General features: G+C 40.7%; 1 protein-coding gene and 1 long non-coding RNA gene across 2 annotated transcripts in view; one reads left to right on the plus strand and one right to left on the minus strand.

Moving 5' to 3' along the window:
- Nucleotides 1-669: 669 nt before the first annotated feature.
- Nucleotides 670-11,770, minus strand: LOC106558136. Its single transcript, XR_005382525.1, has 3 exons — nucleotides 11,425-11,770; nucleotides 10,216-10,319; nucleotides 670-1,142 (listed from the first exon to the last, which is right to left on the minus strand). It is a non-coding gene; the product is annotated as an uncharacterized LOC106558136 (long non-coding RNA).
- Nucleotides 11,771-11,922: 152 nt separating this feature from the next.
- Nucleotides 11,923-17,071, plus strand: part of MANBA (mannosidase beta) — a 115,257-nt gene continuing 110,108 nt past the window's right edge. The window contains exon 1 of the mRNA XM_038582020.1: nucleotides 11,923-12,129. Within this exon, the coding sequence (XP_038437948.1) occupies nucleotides 11,935-12,129 (195 nt within the window). The 5' untranslated portion in view covers nucleotides 11,923-11,934. The remainder of the gene's footprint in view (nucleotides 12,130-17,071) is intronic.

Raw genomic sequence — 17,071 nt, forward strand, 5'->3', positions numbered from 1 at the left:
GGTAGCCAATACTTCTGTAATACTTTTTTGATGCCAACTATTCTGAATTCTTCATATATATTAATTCTTATTTCTCATAGCAAACATACTTATATATTTACATTATCAACAAATACATGCTTACTTACAAACTAACATATTTATATTATTATCCCTGCTTATATAGATGAGGAAGCTAAGTGACAAAGAGGCTAAATGATTTACCCAAGGTTACTCAGGTAACAGAAGCTGGGACTTAGGTCCAGGTGATCAATTTCCAGAGTCTTATCTCTCAACGATTATGCCAGAAATGAAAGAAGTTTGAAATATAAAGAGCAAGAGATTATAAAAATTAAAACAAGATGAAATCAGAGAGGAAGACAAATCAGAATAGATTCTTAATCATAGGAAACAAACTGAGGGTTGCTGGAGGAACGTGGGGATGGGGTAACTGGTTGGTGGACATTAAGGAGGGCACATGAGGGACACCTGGGTGGCTTAGCGGTAGAGCACATGCCTTTGGCTCAGGGTGTGATCCTGCGGTCCCAGGATCAAGTACTGCATCGGGCTCCCCGCAAGGAGACTGCATCTCTCTCTGCCTCTGTCTCTGCCTCTTTCTGTCTATCAAAATAAATAAAATCTTAAAAAAAAAAAAAAAGACAAAAAGGAGGGCATGTGATGTAATGAGAAGTGAGTATTATATAAGACTGATGAATCACTGAACTCTACCTCTGAAACTAATAATACACTATAAATTAACTAAAAGAATTTAAATTAAAAAATTAACAAATAAAATGAACATAACATTAAACTTTCTCAGTAGAGGGTATTGGAGGGATATTGCAGGAAAAAAAGGCTCTCCAGCAGTTCCTGGTGTGAAGTGGTAGTTGGCTGGTATGGGCCTGAAGACATTCAGTAAATTCCACATGCATACAACACATTTCATATATCACTTTGCAGCCTTGGCCAGGTGATCATCTTTTTGCAATCCCCTTGATATGGAAACCAACGTTCCTGTATGGCCTACACACAGCCTCTCGTGTCCTGGAGCATCGTACACCAGAACTTACTTCTACAAGCCTCTGTACAGCATATGCGCTTCCCACCTGTAGTCCAGGGGTCCACATAGAACTGCCACTCCTTCAGCAAGTAAACTAGATTACCTGCAAAGAAACAATAAGTAGATCGACTTGAGCAAAAATGAAAGATTTCTCAATAAATCTTGGAAACAGAAGATAGTGGAATATTATCTTCAATGCACTGAGGAAAAATAGTTACCACCGTAGAATATTATAACAAGAAAAAGATCTTTCAAGGATAAAAATGAATAACATGGATAAATGTGAGGAACGTTACATTGAACAGGAACCTGGCTAACTGTGGGACTGATTGGTTAGACCTGGGTCCTGGGGATGCTAAGGCCCATGTGGGTTGCCATGCTGGGTTGTTTTGAGTCTATTGGGTTATGGACACTATAATTTCCCATTGACAGTTAACACTGGGCATGGATAAGAGATATTCCACTGACTCCCCAAGGTTCCAAACATAATCATCCCGGCATTCATTAAGCTGTAGCAACTCTAGCTTCACATGGTAATCAGAATTCATTACCCTAGCCAGTACATTAACTCTGTTTTTTTTACCTGTTTGTCCAATAGTATGAGGAACACAAAGTGACTCCAAAATATTAGTCGCAACTTCCAATTGGGTGGAACATTGTACCTGCCCCACCCCTGGAACCAAGACTTCTGACCTAACACAGGCAACACAAATTCCGTTAGTGAGTCACTGATAATGATGAAAGGAGAGGCAAAAGCTACTTCTACGTCTTGGTTCTTATACCTGAGTATTCTAGTTCTGGGGGACACAATCCCATATATCGGCCAGAGATCAGTATACATACTGCATCCTGAAGGAAATAGCCCCAACCTCACAAGATGCTGTCCTCTAGCTGACACCTATGCTAAAATTTCTATTTTGCTGTTTTTGTTTTATAAATTTATTTTTTATTGGTGTTCAATTCGCCAACATATAGAACACCCAGTGCTCATCCCGTCAAGTGCCCACCTCAGTGCCCGCCACCCAGTCACCCCCACCCCCCGCCCACCTCCCCTTCCACCACCCCTAGTTCGTTTCCCAGAGTTAGGAGTCTTTATGTTCTGTCTCCCTTTCTGATATTTCCCACTCATTGTTTGTTTTGTTTTGTTTTGGATGGCTGCTCCTGGGTAATAGGGTACTTGGTAAAATCAGTGATTCTTAAGTTCATGAGCCCATCTTCACATTTCCTTTGACACCGAGTGGGTCTGTTTTCTAAGGCAATGTTGTAGTAATATGTTAAGAGAATGAATTCTATAACTCTGGGATGGTCCTAATGGAAACACTGCAGTCAGGAAAGGCAGAGCATTTTCAGAATATGTATTAATTCCAGTAAATCAATTTGATGGCCCCACCAAGGAGGAAGGGGTCCAGTGTAATCAGTCTGCCAACAGGTGGCTGGCTGGTACCATTATCTAGAACTCAGCATCTGTCTCTGCTGCTGGCTGGCTTGGCAACCAGCAAAGGCAGCAAGTAAGATCATCCTTGGTGAGAGAAATCCCATGTTGTTGGAGCCATGCTTGGCTTTCATCTTGGCTACTATTGTCACTTTCTTCAAGTGCTCAATGTCAAGTACTGGAACGGTGCACAGAGAGGCTGGTTAAAATCCATAGGACTGGGCTTTCTGTGTACTTGATTGTCAAGACCCTCCTCTGTGATACATGTTCTCTTGTGAGCATTAATGTGAGACACGACAAAACTGCATGTGTTGTGTCCACTCCTACAATGTCCATCCACATATTATCTACCCAGGCCTCCATGTCACCCATCTTCCACTCTCATTTCTTTTAAGTCCCCTCTTTTTAAAAAAGATCAAAAGATATATTTATTTGAGAGAGAGAGAGAGAGAGAACGCACACAAGAGAGAGCACAAGCAAGGGGAGGGGCAGAGAGAGAGGGAGAGAAGCAGACTCACCACTGAGCACACAGCCAGACATGGGGCTCAATATCATGACCCAGGGATCATGACAGGAGCTAAAATCAGGAGTCAGACACTCAACCAACTGAGCCACACAGGCACTCCTCTTTTAAGGTCCCTTTAAGGCCCCAACCAAATAAGACTTTTGGCTCTGCTCAGATGTTCGATATATAACTGTAGCTCAGGCTACCTCTCCTTTCACATAAAGTGAAAAATCAAACATAGGTCTCACAACTCGGTATAATAAGATTTCCTTTTACCAATGTCATGCAGGGCCATTCTTGAATAGTGCTGTAATGTGGTTGGCGGCTATCCTTTTATGGGTAGTTCCAATATTGGAACCACCTACATGTGAATCAGACTTCTGTCAATTGGTCATAAGGAACTCCCCAGGAGGTCATCAGTGCAGCAGAGATAAGTGACATGAAAGACTAGACCATCTATTCATACTTGAGTTCTCTGGGCTTTGCTTGAGTCTGAATATATCACTTTCTACATACAATGGGACATTTCTGCCTCTACCCAGCTTTATGATTTGGTTGATTTGATAAACCGCAGTTCAGGCTGCATGGTCCTCTAATGTACCATGGTGAGATGTTTGATCTTTGCTAAGATCCAGTAGCATCCTGGGACCTATTTTTCAGAATAGTTTTTTATGGTGAAGTACACAGCTTTGTTCCAGAATATAAGGACACCTGGCTGGCTCAGTGGTTGAGCGCCTGCCTTCGGCCCAGGGCGTGATTCTGGAGTTCCAGGATGGAGTCCCACATCAGGCTCCCTGCATGGAGCCTGCTTCTCCCTCTGCCTGTGTCTCTGCCTCTGTGTGTGTGTGTCTCTCATGAATAAATAAATAAAATATTTGGAAAAAAAAAAAAAAAAAGGATATACACCATGACTCTTCAATTGGAGCTTGCTCCAAACTCATTTTCCTCCATGGAGAAATCTCCAGCACTATCAGATCTGTTGGATCACATGATGTAAGTATAATTTTTCAGGCCCAACCAAAGGCAATTACAAAGGCTTTACCTGACAGGCCTTCTGGGAAAAAGCCATCCCCTCATACCAGATTTAGCATACAGCCAAAGTATTACAATCTCTAAAGGGAATTGCAGTGAAGGACTGATGTTCATGCTCTTCACATATTTACATCTATCGCCCCAGTAACTTCATTCCTAGGTCTCTTTATCTGAGGTCTTGGGCAAAGGTCTTGTTCAGCTGACTCTGCTGATATCTCCTTATTGGTCAGGACAAGTGAGAAACCTTAAACACATTTATCCTTACTTAGACTCAGTACCCAGCAATTTTCTACTCCTAGCCCTTCCTCTCTCCACCCACCACTGCCCCTGTCCATAAAGCAACCAGAGCCTCAGCAGTGAGATAACCCACGTATCTCTGCTGATCCACCTGACCTTCAACTGGTATGCCATTTCATGGAGGAAATGATGCAGGGAGAATTGGCATCTTCTCTATTTTAGTCTTTTTTTTTTTTTTTAAAGATTTATTTATTTATTTATGATAGACAGAGAGATTGAGAGAGAGGCAGAGACACAGGCAGAGGGAGAATCAGGCTCCCTGCTGGAAGCCCGACGCGGAACTCGATCCTGGGACTCGATCCTGGGACTCCAGGATCGCGCCCTGGGCCAAAGGTGGGGGCCAAACCGCTGAGCCACCCAGGGATCCCCTAGTCTTTTGTTTATACTATCACAAGTAAGTGATTAAAAGCTTCATTGTTACTTTCATTTTGGCTTCTCGTTGCTTTGATTGGTTGTTCCAACACCTGGCAGCTCAGTTCTCTCTCCCAATTCAACTGAGTTCCTGATAGGGTAATGTTCAATTTTGTTTGCCTTCTTCAATACTGTCTTAGTTATTCTGGGCCTTTTGCCTCTTTCTATAAACTTTAGATTCGGTTTGTCAAAATCCACAAAATAACTAGCTGGGATTTTAATTGGGATTCCAATGAATCTATAGATCATGTTGGGAAGAATTGACTTCTTGACAACATTGAGTCTTCCTATCTGTGAATGTAGAGCATCTCTTCATTTATTTCATTCTTCCTTGATTGCTTTCATCAGAGTTTTGTAGGTTTCCATATAGATCTTATACATTTTTGCTAATTTATATTGGATGTTTCATTTTTGTAGTGCTAATATAGTGTTGTGTTTTTTATTTAAATTCCAGTTGTTCATTGGTGATATATAGGAAAATAACAGGCTTTTTTATATTAATCTTGTATCCTGCAACCTTGCTATAAGTTGTATATTAGTCCCAGAGGTTTTTGTAGTCGTTCTTTCAGATTTTCTACATAGATAATCATATCTTCCTTCACAATTTATACACTATTTACTTCCTTTTCTTTACTGCATTAGCTAAGACTATGATGCTGAAAGGGAGTGAGTGGTAACAGGGGATATTCATGCCTTATTCTTGATCTTAGCAAAAAAGATTCTAGTTTCTCATCAGAAAATATAATGTTAGATGTAGTTTTTTTGTAGTGTTCCTTATCAAGTGGAAGAAGTTCCCCTCTCTTCCTAGTGTGCAGGGAATTTTTTTTTTTTTATCATGAATGGGTATTGGGTTTTGTCAAATGTTTTTCTGTATTTATTTATATAATCATGTAATATTTATTTTTTAGTTTGTTGTTGTGATGGATCACATTAATTTTTGAATATTGAATCAGCCTTGCATACCCAGTATAAATCTCACTTGGCATGGTGTACAATTCTTTTTATATGTTGTTGGATTCAATTTGCAATTTTTTTTGTTAGGGATTATTCCATTTAAGCTCATCAGAGATACTGATATGAAGGTTTTTTTTTTTCTCATACTATCTTTGTCTGGATTTGGTATTAGGGCAATGCTGGACTCACAAGGTGAGTTAAGGAATATTCCCTCTGTTTTTACCTCCTGGAAAATATTATAGAGAACTGATGTAATTTCTTCCTTAAATGTTTGGTAGAATTCATCAGATAATCTATCTGGGCCTGATGTCTTCTATTACTGAAATGTATTAATTTAATTCCTTAAATAGATAATGGTTTATTCAGATTGTACCCTACTCCTGCATGAGTTTTGGCACATTTTGTCTTTCAAGGAATTTGTCTCTTTCATCTAGGTTATTGCATTTGTGGTCTGGAGTTAATCCTTTATTATCCTTTTAATGTTCATGGGATCTATAGTGATATCATTTCTTCATTTCTGATATTAGTAATTTCTGTCTTCTGTCTTATTTTTTTCTTAGCCTGGCAAGGGTCTTATTGATTTTTTTTGAAGATTTAATTATTATTATTATTATTATTATTATTATTTTTAAAGATTTTATTTATTTATTCATGAAAGACACACAGAGAGAGAGAGCATGCGAGAGAGAGGCAGAGACACAAGCAGAGGGAGAAGCAGGCTCCATGCAAGGAGCCTGATGTGGGACTCGATCCTGGGGCTCCAGGATCACATCCTAGGCCTAAGGGAGGCGCTAAGCCACTGAGCCACCCAGGGATTCCCTGAAGATTTAATTATTTTAGAGGGAGAGAGAGAGAGAGAAAGAGAGAGAGAGATGCAAATGGAGAGGGAGAGAAAGTGCCAAGCAGACTCCATGCTAAGCATGGAGCCTGACACAGGGCTCAATCCTATGACCTTGAGATCATGACCTGAGCCTAAACCAAGAGTAATTTTCAACTGACTGAACCACCAGGGCTTATTGATTTTATGGATCTTTTAAAAGAAACAGACTTTGGTTTTGTTTATTTCCTTTATTGATTTGCTATTTTCAATCTCATTGATCTCTCCTCTAATTTTTATTATTTCTTTACTTCTGCTTACTTTGGATTTAATTTGCACTTTTTCTAGCTTTCTATTGTGGAGGTTTACATCATTGATTTTAGATCTTTTCTCTGGAATACAGGAATGTACACACTTTTTTTCACTGCATCTCACAAACTTTGAGTTGTATTTTCATTTTAATTTAGCTCAAAATATTTTTAAATTTCTCTTGAGTATTCGGGAATCCCCGGGTGGCTCAGCGGTTTAGCGCCTGCCTTCAGCCTAGGGTGTGATCCTGGAGTCCTGGGATCGAGTCCCACATCAGGCATCTCTTTCCCTGCCTCTCTTTCTCTGTGTGTGTGTGTGTGTGTCTTTCATGAATAAATAAATAAAATCTTAAGAAAAAATTTGTCTTGAGTATTCATCTCTGATCTATGTGTTTTAAGAAGTATTTTGTTTAGGGAACCCTGGGTGGCGCAGCGGTTTAGCGCCTGCCTTTGGCCCGGGGCGCAATCCTGGAGACCCGGGATCGAATCCCACGTCGGGCTCCCAGTGCATGGAGCCTGCTTCTCCCTCTGCCTGTGTCTCTGCCTCTCTCTCTCTCTCTGTGTGACTATCATAAATAAATAAAAATTTAAAAAAAAATTAAAAAAAGAAGTATTTTGTTTAAACTCCCAGTATTTTGAGATTTTTCCAGTTATCTCTCTGTTATTGATTTCTACATTAATTCAATTGGTCTGAGAGTATACATTGTATGATGTCTATTATTTTAAATTTGTTAAAGTGTGTTATATGATTCAGAATGTGGTTTGTCCTGGAATGTTCCATGTGAACTTGAGTAGAATGTGAATCTGTTGTTTAAAAAAAAAAAGTGGTCTAAACATGTCAATTATACCCAGTTGAATGATAGTGTTGTTGAGTTCAAGTATGCTCTTACTGATTTTCTGCTGATACTGATAGATGGGTGTTGAAATCTCCAACTACATTTGTGGATACATTTTTTTCTCCTCCAGTTCTACTAGTTTGTGACTCACATATTTGGTCTTCTGTTGCTCTGTTGTTAAGCACATACACATTAAGGATTGTTATGTTTTCTTGAAGAATCAATTCCTTTGACGTTATTTACTTCCCTTCTTTATCCTGATTATTTTCTCTGCTCTGAAGTCCGCTCACTATGAAATTAATATAGCTATTCCAGCATTCTTCTGATTAGTATTAGCATAGCATGTGTTTCTCCATTCCTTTAATGTACATCTGTCTTTATATTTAATATAGGTGACTGTAGGCTGCATATGCTTGAGTTTATTGCTAAACTCTGATAATCTCATCTTTTAATTAGTATATTTAAACTACTGGCATTTAAAGTGATTATTGATATAATGGGATTAATAACTACCATGTTTGTTACTGTTTTTTATTTGTTGTTCTTGTTCTTTGGTTCTGTATTTGTCTTCCATTCTTTCCCTGACTTTTGTGGTTTTAACGAGCATTTTATATGATTCCATTTTCTTTCTAGCATATGAATTATTATTTTTTAACTTTTTTTTAGTGGTTAACCAAGAGTTTGCTATATACCTTTTACAACTCCACTGTCAAAGTCCACATTCAAAACATTATACTGCTTCAAGTGCTTTATAATAAAATATTCCTAGTTCCTCCCCCCTAGTACCTTGTGTCATTACCGTCAATCATTTTACTTATATATAAGCTAAAATCACCAAATACATTGTCACTGTTATTATTTTGACCAAATTATTATTTGTTAGATCAATTAAGAATAAGAAAAATAAAAGTTGTGATTTTGTCTTTACTTATTTCTTCTCTAATGCTCTTCTTTTTCTTTATGTAGATCTAAGTTTTGGCACCTATATCATTTGCTTTCTCTCTGATGAGCTTTTTACATCTCTTGTAAGGCGTATATTTGACAATATAGTCCCTCATTTTCTGTTTGTCTAAGAAAATATTTTTTCTTCACTTCTGAAGGATAATTTAGCAGGGTACAGAATTCTAGTTTGGTGAGTTTTTTTTTTCTTTCCTTCAACACTATACATTTCACTCTACCATCTTCTTGCTTGCATGGTGTTTGAAGAGAAATTGGATGTAAGTTTATTTTTATTCCTATATAGGTAGGGTGGGTTTTTTTCCTCTTGCTTCTTTCAAGATTTTTTCTTTATCTTTGGTTTTCTAAAGTTTGAAAGTGATATGCCTAGTTGCATTTTGGGGGGTTTTTGTGGTTGTTGTTTCGTTATTTATTCTGATTGGAGTTCTCTGAGTTTCCTCAATCTGTAATTTGTCCTCTGATATTAATTTGGGGGAGATTCTCAGTTATTATTGTTTCAAATATTGCTTCTGTTCCTTTCTCTTTTTCTTCTCCTTCTGATATTCATATTGTTTGTTCCACCTTTTTAAGTTTTCCCACGGTCCTTTACTATTCTATTCCATTTTCCTCCAGTCTGTTTTCTTCACTTTTTGATTTGGGAAGTTTCTGTTGACATATCCTCAAGTTCAGAGATTTTTCTCTACTTCTATGTCCAGTTAATTAATGATCCTATTAAACACATTATTTATTTTTCTCCATGTTTTTGATTTCTAGTATTTCTGAATCTTCCTTAGAATTTCTTTCTTAGACTCTCTCTGTGCTTACATTCTCCATTTGGTCTATCATGCTATTTATCCCATTAAAACCCTTAGCATATTAATCATACTTAGATAATCCTACATTCCTGCCATATCTGAGTCTGGTCCTAGTACTTTCTCTTCCTATTTAAATTGTGTTTTTCGCACTGTAATTTTTTGTTGAAAGCCATACATGGTGTGCTGGGTGAAAGGAACTGTGGTAAATAAGACTTTAGTAATATGATGGGAGGATGTGAGAAGAGGAGAAGCTTTCTTTTTCTTTTTCTAAAGATTCTATTTATTTATTTTAGAGGTAGAGGAGGAGAGTTTAACTGTCTAGGGAGATACTTCTGGCCTATTGTCTCTAGCTTTGGGAATTAAGCAGACATTCTAAGTCATTTTTCTTTCCCTCATTATAATTTATGTAATTATCTCATGGGATTAGAACATCCTTGGCCTTCTTATACCTTGGTGTTCTAATGATTTTACCAACTTCATATATTTAGAGCTGATGGAAGCATTGTCACATGGGCCAAAAAGCCATCATTGGTCTTCTGTAGCAGGATGCTGACCCTGCACACCATTTAACTTCTAGAAGACTTATTTTTATTTTTAAACCAGGAAACCATCATTTGATCTAAACAATTTGAATTCTGGAAAGAATCAAATGAGTGATCAAAATAGAATCCATTTATACAGTGTAAGGACTTGTGACTATTTTTAAAATTGTGTTTCATGTTGTGACTTTAAATTACTTAAGTTGAGAATTTTTTGGCTAAAAATAAGATTTATTCTTCCTGGAGAATGGACAAAAAATTATCCTATAACAAAATGAAAATGCATCATGTTACCTGTGCCAGTCCAAACTTTAGGCAGAATAGTTATTAGGGGTTTGGTTTTCTCAAAGCAGTTCTATCTCAAGGTGAAGCAATCCAAGTCACGCCATGTTTGCTGTCTGGAATGGAAGGAGAAATGATAAGTGTGTATTCTTATTTTTTTCTTAAAATATATTTTTAAAACTCTTTCTTAATAGAACAACAGAACATATCCAAATACATTTGCTGGGATCAATTTTCCTTTGAGTTGGCTTAATGGAATCTCTGAGATTTATGGAAAAAATTGCTTTGCCATGTCTTGCCATCATGTCTTGTCATTAGTTTTGAACAGACCAGGGCTGACTATATAATGTACTGAATTATGGCATATTATTTGAATTGAGAGCTTTGCTCCTATCAAAAGTAAGAATGCTGCTGAAGTGAGGAAGGCTTTGAGCCAGCCAGAGCCTTTTCACTTGGGTATCAATAGGCTCTACTACAAGAAGACTAAGCCAGAATGGAGAATTTTGGTCCTGTCTGCCAGCGTATTGATAGGCAAGTCACCTGACCCTTTGGACTCTGTTCCCCCAGCTGTAAAGCCAGAGGCTTGAACAGGATAATCCATAATGCCCCTAAAGCCGAGATGCTAGGCTTGTGAAAAATAAAGACTCTGAAAAAGTAAAATACCATCCTTTGTCTACAGATTTGAGCAATTCCAGGGGCAGTATAAATAGCCAAAACAAAGTTCAGATTTGATACGGGGAGAACTCTTCAAAGACTTCCTCCTAAATATGGAAATAAGGGAGATAACATCAGCACGGGAATAAATCTATTTTATGCTATGTGAAATTCCATGTCAACTTCCTAAGATCACTGTTACATCCTATTGCAAAATGGTCTTAAGTAGACCACGTGATGATGAAAGCCTGCGCTATTCCTTGGGTAACCCTGCGTGGTTAGCCTTACACGGTCCCTCATTTTAGGCTTACAACAACGTGAGAAAAGCGCACCGTCTACATTTTCGAGTTCAGGAAACTTTCCAGTTCGAGTCTCACAGTCAGCGACCAACAGAGGATTTTAAATTCTCCTGCGCATTTAGTGCAACGTTCTGGAACCTCCAGAAGCCTCTTCCCTAAGGCTTTTTAAAACAGTGTTAAACGGAGTCCACTAACATTAACTAACGTGCTGTTTTTCTCTGGGCCAGGCCCTAGGCGTGCAACCTAGGGGGTCCTCTCGGAGACCCACCTGTGGAGCTCGGGAGGTGAGCGTTAGCGCCGCCGGGCGCGTCCTGCAGCCCCCGCAGGGCGGATGAGGGTCTGCGGGCACCCGGGGGAAGGGAGATGGCGAGCGGCTTGGTGCTTCGGTTCCTCCAAGCAGTGAGGAGCCTGTCTCTTGCTGCGTCCCATCATCCTGTCTGTCCTTGAGCTTCCCCAGGCTTTGAGCGCCACTTTGTGCCCAGGGCTCTGCGTCCCAACTACCGCGCACAGTCCTCGGCCCCCGCCCCCGCCCCCGCCCGGTTCAGGCACCAGGGAAGCAGGAAGACGCGCGGAGAAGCGCGGGGACTGCAGACGCCCGGGCAGGACCCGGGCAGGGCAGGACCACGCTGGGCCCACCCCCTGCAGCTCCGCGCTCCCCGCCGGGGGCCGGGCCGGGGCGGGGCCCCGCCGCTCAGCTGACCTGGGGGCGGGGCCCGCGCGGGGAGCCCCGGAGCCACCGCCCCTTCCCCGCGCGCGGGCAGCCGCGGCCGCTGTCGCGATGCGCTTCGGGCCGCTGCTCCTGCTCCTGCTCCTGCTCCTGCTCCCGCTGTGCGGCGCGGGCTCCCCCGCCTTGTCGCGCAGCCTCAGCTTGCGGGGAGGCTGGAGGATCCGCAGCGGGAACGGCTCGCTGGAGCTGCCGGGGGAGGTCCCCGGGTGCGTGCACAGCGCCCTGCGCCGGCGGGGCTTCATCCAGGTACTGTGTGCGGCCGCCCCGCCCCGACTCGCCCCTGCGCGCCCCTGGCGGTGACAGCGCCCCGCGGGCCCTGGCCGCGCTGCAGCCGGAGGCCGGGCTCCTGGCTTTGGCCCGGTCCCTGCCCTGGCGTCCTGCGGTCTGGCCCGGGGCCGTGCCGAGGCAGCGCAGCTGCAGTGGGCGGAGAGCACCCCGGGGTCCGCGCCTTGGGGGGGGGGGGGCGGGGGCGGCCGACGCAGGCTGGGACTTGAGCAGTTCTGGAAAGCGGAACTTCAGAGCGGCGCACAGTGCTGCTCCTTGCGGTTTTCCTATTGCGGTAGTTCTCCACCGAGGAGTGTCTAGCAAGGACTTGTTACTGACGGAGCCTGAGGCTTTGCTGAGTGTTGCCTGTAGTCCGGAAGGTCTGCTGTTCTCCTTGGGGTTGATGCAGCACGGGCGGTGAGGAGAGGGAGCCGTGCAGGTGTGCGGTTAGGAGGAGGAGTGCTAGTGTAAAGGCCAAGTAATTTTTAAGGCTGATTGGGATGTGAAGAAAGATGACGGTTCCTCTCGGGGCACGTGATCCGTGTGTGTGTGTGTGTGTGTGTGTGTGCGCGCGCGTGCATGCCTGTCTTAACAGGTGCTCCAATTTATAGACTCCTTGTGGAGGACTGTTGCCGATTTGACTGCCTGTGTGCGCAGGTTTGCAAATAGACTTTTCCACCTTCCACTGTTTCTGTGGTTACATCAGCTGCATGTGGCGTTCCCATTTTTTAATCGTTCTTGCCTGGGACAGGATATCCTTGATACATTGTCCCAGCCCCCATAACAACCCTTCAAGAGTAGATCTTATCTGCATTTTATGGATGACATGGGGTTATGGAGCCCAGAGTAGTTAGAGAATTTACCCAAGATCACCCAACCACTCAGTGGCAGAGGTGGAATTCTAGCCCAGGCTGGCCTGACTCCATTCCATAGTCTGGGTTTTCATCTGTTCTGCCCTTACTGGTGTTTTGAAAGATTATGATATTCCTGTGATTGACTATGAGGAGTTTCTTTCACAGTTTACTTAAATGACGGGATCATCAACTAGGGTTTGGCAAAACTTTTGATTGTTTCACATTAGCTTTTTTCGAGAAGTACGTATCAGAAAGGAAGTGAATGCTGTAAATGACACTGAACATTGTCTAGTTCAGTTTTAAAAATAACTAATTCCCCAATTTAAGTATTTTGCCTACTTTTACTTAACAAACTACTTGTGACATAGGCCACAGCTGACCTGGGTACCTTGAGGCTTCCCTCACATAGCTTTGAGAATGCCTGTGTTTATTTTGCAGAGTCTCTCCTTGCCTCATTTTAGTGAAAAATTAAGGGCTGTGAGATAATCAGTGACTTTAGCAAACCAAATGGTTATTCCATGTTACAAGGCTACATATTAAGAAACAGTGTTTGGAGGGCACCTGGGTGGCTCAGTTAGTTAAGCATCTGCCTTCCGCTCAGGTCATGGTCCTGGGGTCCTGAGATAGAGCTCGGGCTCCCTGCTCCTCCCCCTCTGCCTGCCACTCTCCCTGCTTGTGCTCTCTCTCTCTCTCTCTCTCTCTCTGGGTCAAACAAATAAATAAATAAAACCTTTAAAAAAAAAAAAGCAACAGTGTTTTATTATTAGCTTATGAAAAGGAGGTTGCTCAGAGTATGAAATAACTGACTTTTCCTCATGGAAATAATTTACAATGTTTTGTTAAATATGTTCAGAAATTCTCGGAAAAACGTAAAGTTCAGTAAGGTGGAAGTGGGTTTTAAATGGTAGTGGGTGAGGGGTCAGACAGGCTTTTGGGGATTGGGGAACTCAAGCCTAATCATCAGCGACATCAGAATTATTATTGAGTGATATGCTACCGTTATTCCACCTCCTTTATTACAACATCCCTTTTTGGTGTTGGCCTCCCTCAGGAAATATTCTACAGTTTAGAGCAGACACTGGCCCCAGTACTGTGTATGAGAACTTGAAACATATCTTGCCAAAGTTATTTACTTATTTATTCACCTAATTCTAAGTATTTATTTGGTACTTCTGAATAAATAGCAGACCCTATTCAAAGTGCTTGAAATTGAGTAGTGAACAAAACGGACTCTTTGTCCCAATAGACGTTCTGGTGGAGGAGATAGACAATCAACAAATTAATAGATAATAATACTGGCAAGTGGTGTGCTGAAAAGAAATAAAGCCAATTAAAGGAAGGGAGAGTAGAAGGGCTGGTTGGGAAGGATTGCTATTAGAAGAAAGTGGCTAAAGATAGCCATTTTGATAAAGTGAGTTTTAAGCAGAGATCTTTTTGATAAGGTTAATTAAGAAGAAGTGGATTTCCAGCAAAGAGGGCAAAAAGCAAAACAACAACAACAACAAAAACCAAGAGTGGAGAAGGGAGAGTCCTTGAGGTGGGAACATGCTTGACAAGTTCTAGGAATGTAAGTTGGCCGGTGTGGCTGGAGACCTGTGAGCCAGCAGGGAAGGGAATATGTTCATAGAAAGCATCTAGGGCAGATCATGCAGGGTTTGTAAGCCAAGGGAAACACCTTGGATTTTATTCTCTACATGTAATGGGGAAGCTATTGGGAGTTTTGAGCATAGAGTTGCATGAATGGATCTGCCTGTTGGGAGGTCATTTGGCTGTGTGAAGACTACAATGCAACAGAATAGGATCATGGACACTAGGTAGAGGACTATTGCCCTTAAATGAGCAAGAGATGACTTCCTGCTTGGACCAAGGTGGTAGTGGTGAAATGGTGAGAAATCTTATGAGAACACATTTTATTTTATTTTATTTTTATTTTTAAAAAGATTTTATTTATTTATTCATGAGAGATGCAGAGGGAGAGAGAGAGAGAGAGAGAGAGAGAGAGAGAGGCAGAGACACAGGCAGAAGGAGAAGCAGGCTCCACACTGGGAGCTGGACGCAGGACTCGATCCCGGGTCTCCAGGATCACACCCCTGGCCAAAGGCAGGCGCCAAACCGCTGAGGCACCCAGGGGTCCCTGAGGCTGTGTTTCCTATACAGAATCTAAATCTTAGGTGTCTTGGAGAGTCTTTTGGGCTGCCTGCTAAAGGTTATCATTCAGGGACGCCTGGGTTGCTCAGTGGTTGGGCGGCTGCCTTCGGCTCGGGTCGTGATCCCGGGTTCTGGGATCGAGTCCCATATTGGGTTCCTGCAAAGAGCCTGCTTCTCCCTCTGCCTGTGTCTCTGCCTCTCTCTCTATGTCTCTCATGAATAAATAAATTTTTTTAAAAAAGGTTATCATTCATTCAGCCTACTATTATACACACACTTAAGTATGCATTATAGTAAAAAGGAAATGAGTAAGACTCAGCTCTTGTTTTGTGGGAGGTCACATTCTTGTGAGGCAGAAAACCTAACTAGTCACCATATGATATACTAAGTGCTTAGATAAGGGGACTCTTGTTAGGAATGTTCTCAGCTTTCCTGTGCAATTCCTCAGTGGTGCAAGTTTGAAAAGCTTTTTTTTTTTTTTTTTTTTAATAAAAGATATTCTCAGTGTGCCCAAATTAGAAAATATAGGTAAGAAGAACACTTGGAAATCTGGCTTTCAGAGGTAACTACCACTAAAATTTAAAAATGTGCTAGATCCATTTAGAACTTTTCTGTCTATACACATTTCTGATAATTATTTAAATATATAAGTGTAACAATTTTTTACGTAGGCTCTTTTTGATAGTTTTACACATGTATAATATATACATATATATACATATATAACCATGTTTAATGGTTCTTTTTTATTTCATTGTATATATTTGTTATCATTTATGATCAACGACATACTATGGGATAGTTATCTGACTCCATTGTTTTCTATTCTTTGATGATCCTTTTAACTAAATTTTAGTGTATATCCTTATTTTCTTAGACAATTCTTAGAAAAGCAATTGCTGATTCAAAGGGTATACACTTTTTTAGTCTTTTAATATGTACTTCTAAGCTTTTCTCAATAAAAATTGAAACAGTTTTAGATTCCCATTATCATTTTATCAGAGTGTTCATTTTAGGTGCTAGACTTGGACATTATTTAATTGATTTATTTTTAAAAAGATTTATTTATTTATTTTAGAAAGCATGCAGGCACATGTGAGCAGGGGCAAAGGGCAGTGGGAGAGAGAGAGAGAATCTCAAGCAGACTCCCCTCTAAGCAGAGAGCTTAGAGGGAGTGTGGGCCATGTCTCAGTCCCTTGACCCTGAGATCATGTTCTGAGCCAGAATCAAGAGTGAGACACTCAACTGACTGAGTCACCCAGGCACCCTATTAGGACATTATTTTATTTTATTTTATTTATTTTATTTTATTTTATTCATTTTATTTTATTTATTTTATTTTTTAGGAATCCAACTTGGTTTCCTTTATTTTATTTTATTTTATTTTATTTTATTTTATTTTATTTTATTTTATTTTATTTTATTTTATTTTATTTTATTTTTTATTTATTTCTGATAGTCACAGAGAGAGAGAGAGAGGCAGAGACATAGGCAGAGAGAAACAGGCTCCATGCACCGGGAGCCCGATGTGGGATTCGATCCTGGGTCTCCAGGATCGCGCCCTGGGCCAAAGGCAGGCGCCAAACCACTGCGCCACCCAGGGATTCCCTAGGACATTATTTTAAAAAGCAAAACCATAAATAATTTATAGTGAAGTTGAATACCTTTTTCATGTTTATTGATGAGTTGGGGTTGCTTACTCATCTTCTTTATTTTTCCATTGGCTATTCATCTTTTATAATACAGATTTGTTAGACCTCTTTACTTGTTATATATATTTTTAAATGTCTCATATGTTAACGATATGTTTTTTCATGTAGATGTCTTAAAGTTCTATTATTGAGATCTTGTAAGTTTTTTTCGTTTTATGATTTCTTCTGTCTTTGATATTATACTTTGAAAATAATTCCCTCTTTCCCAAT

This window comes from Canis lupus, chromosome 32, assembly GCF_011100685.1.
Source record: "Canis lupus familiaris isolate Mischka breed German Shepherd chromosome 32, alternate assembly UU_Cfam_GSD_1.0, whole genome shotgun sequence".
Taxonomy (NCBI): Eukaryota; Metazoa; Chordata; class Mammalia; order Carnivora; family Canidae; genus Canis; species Canis lupus.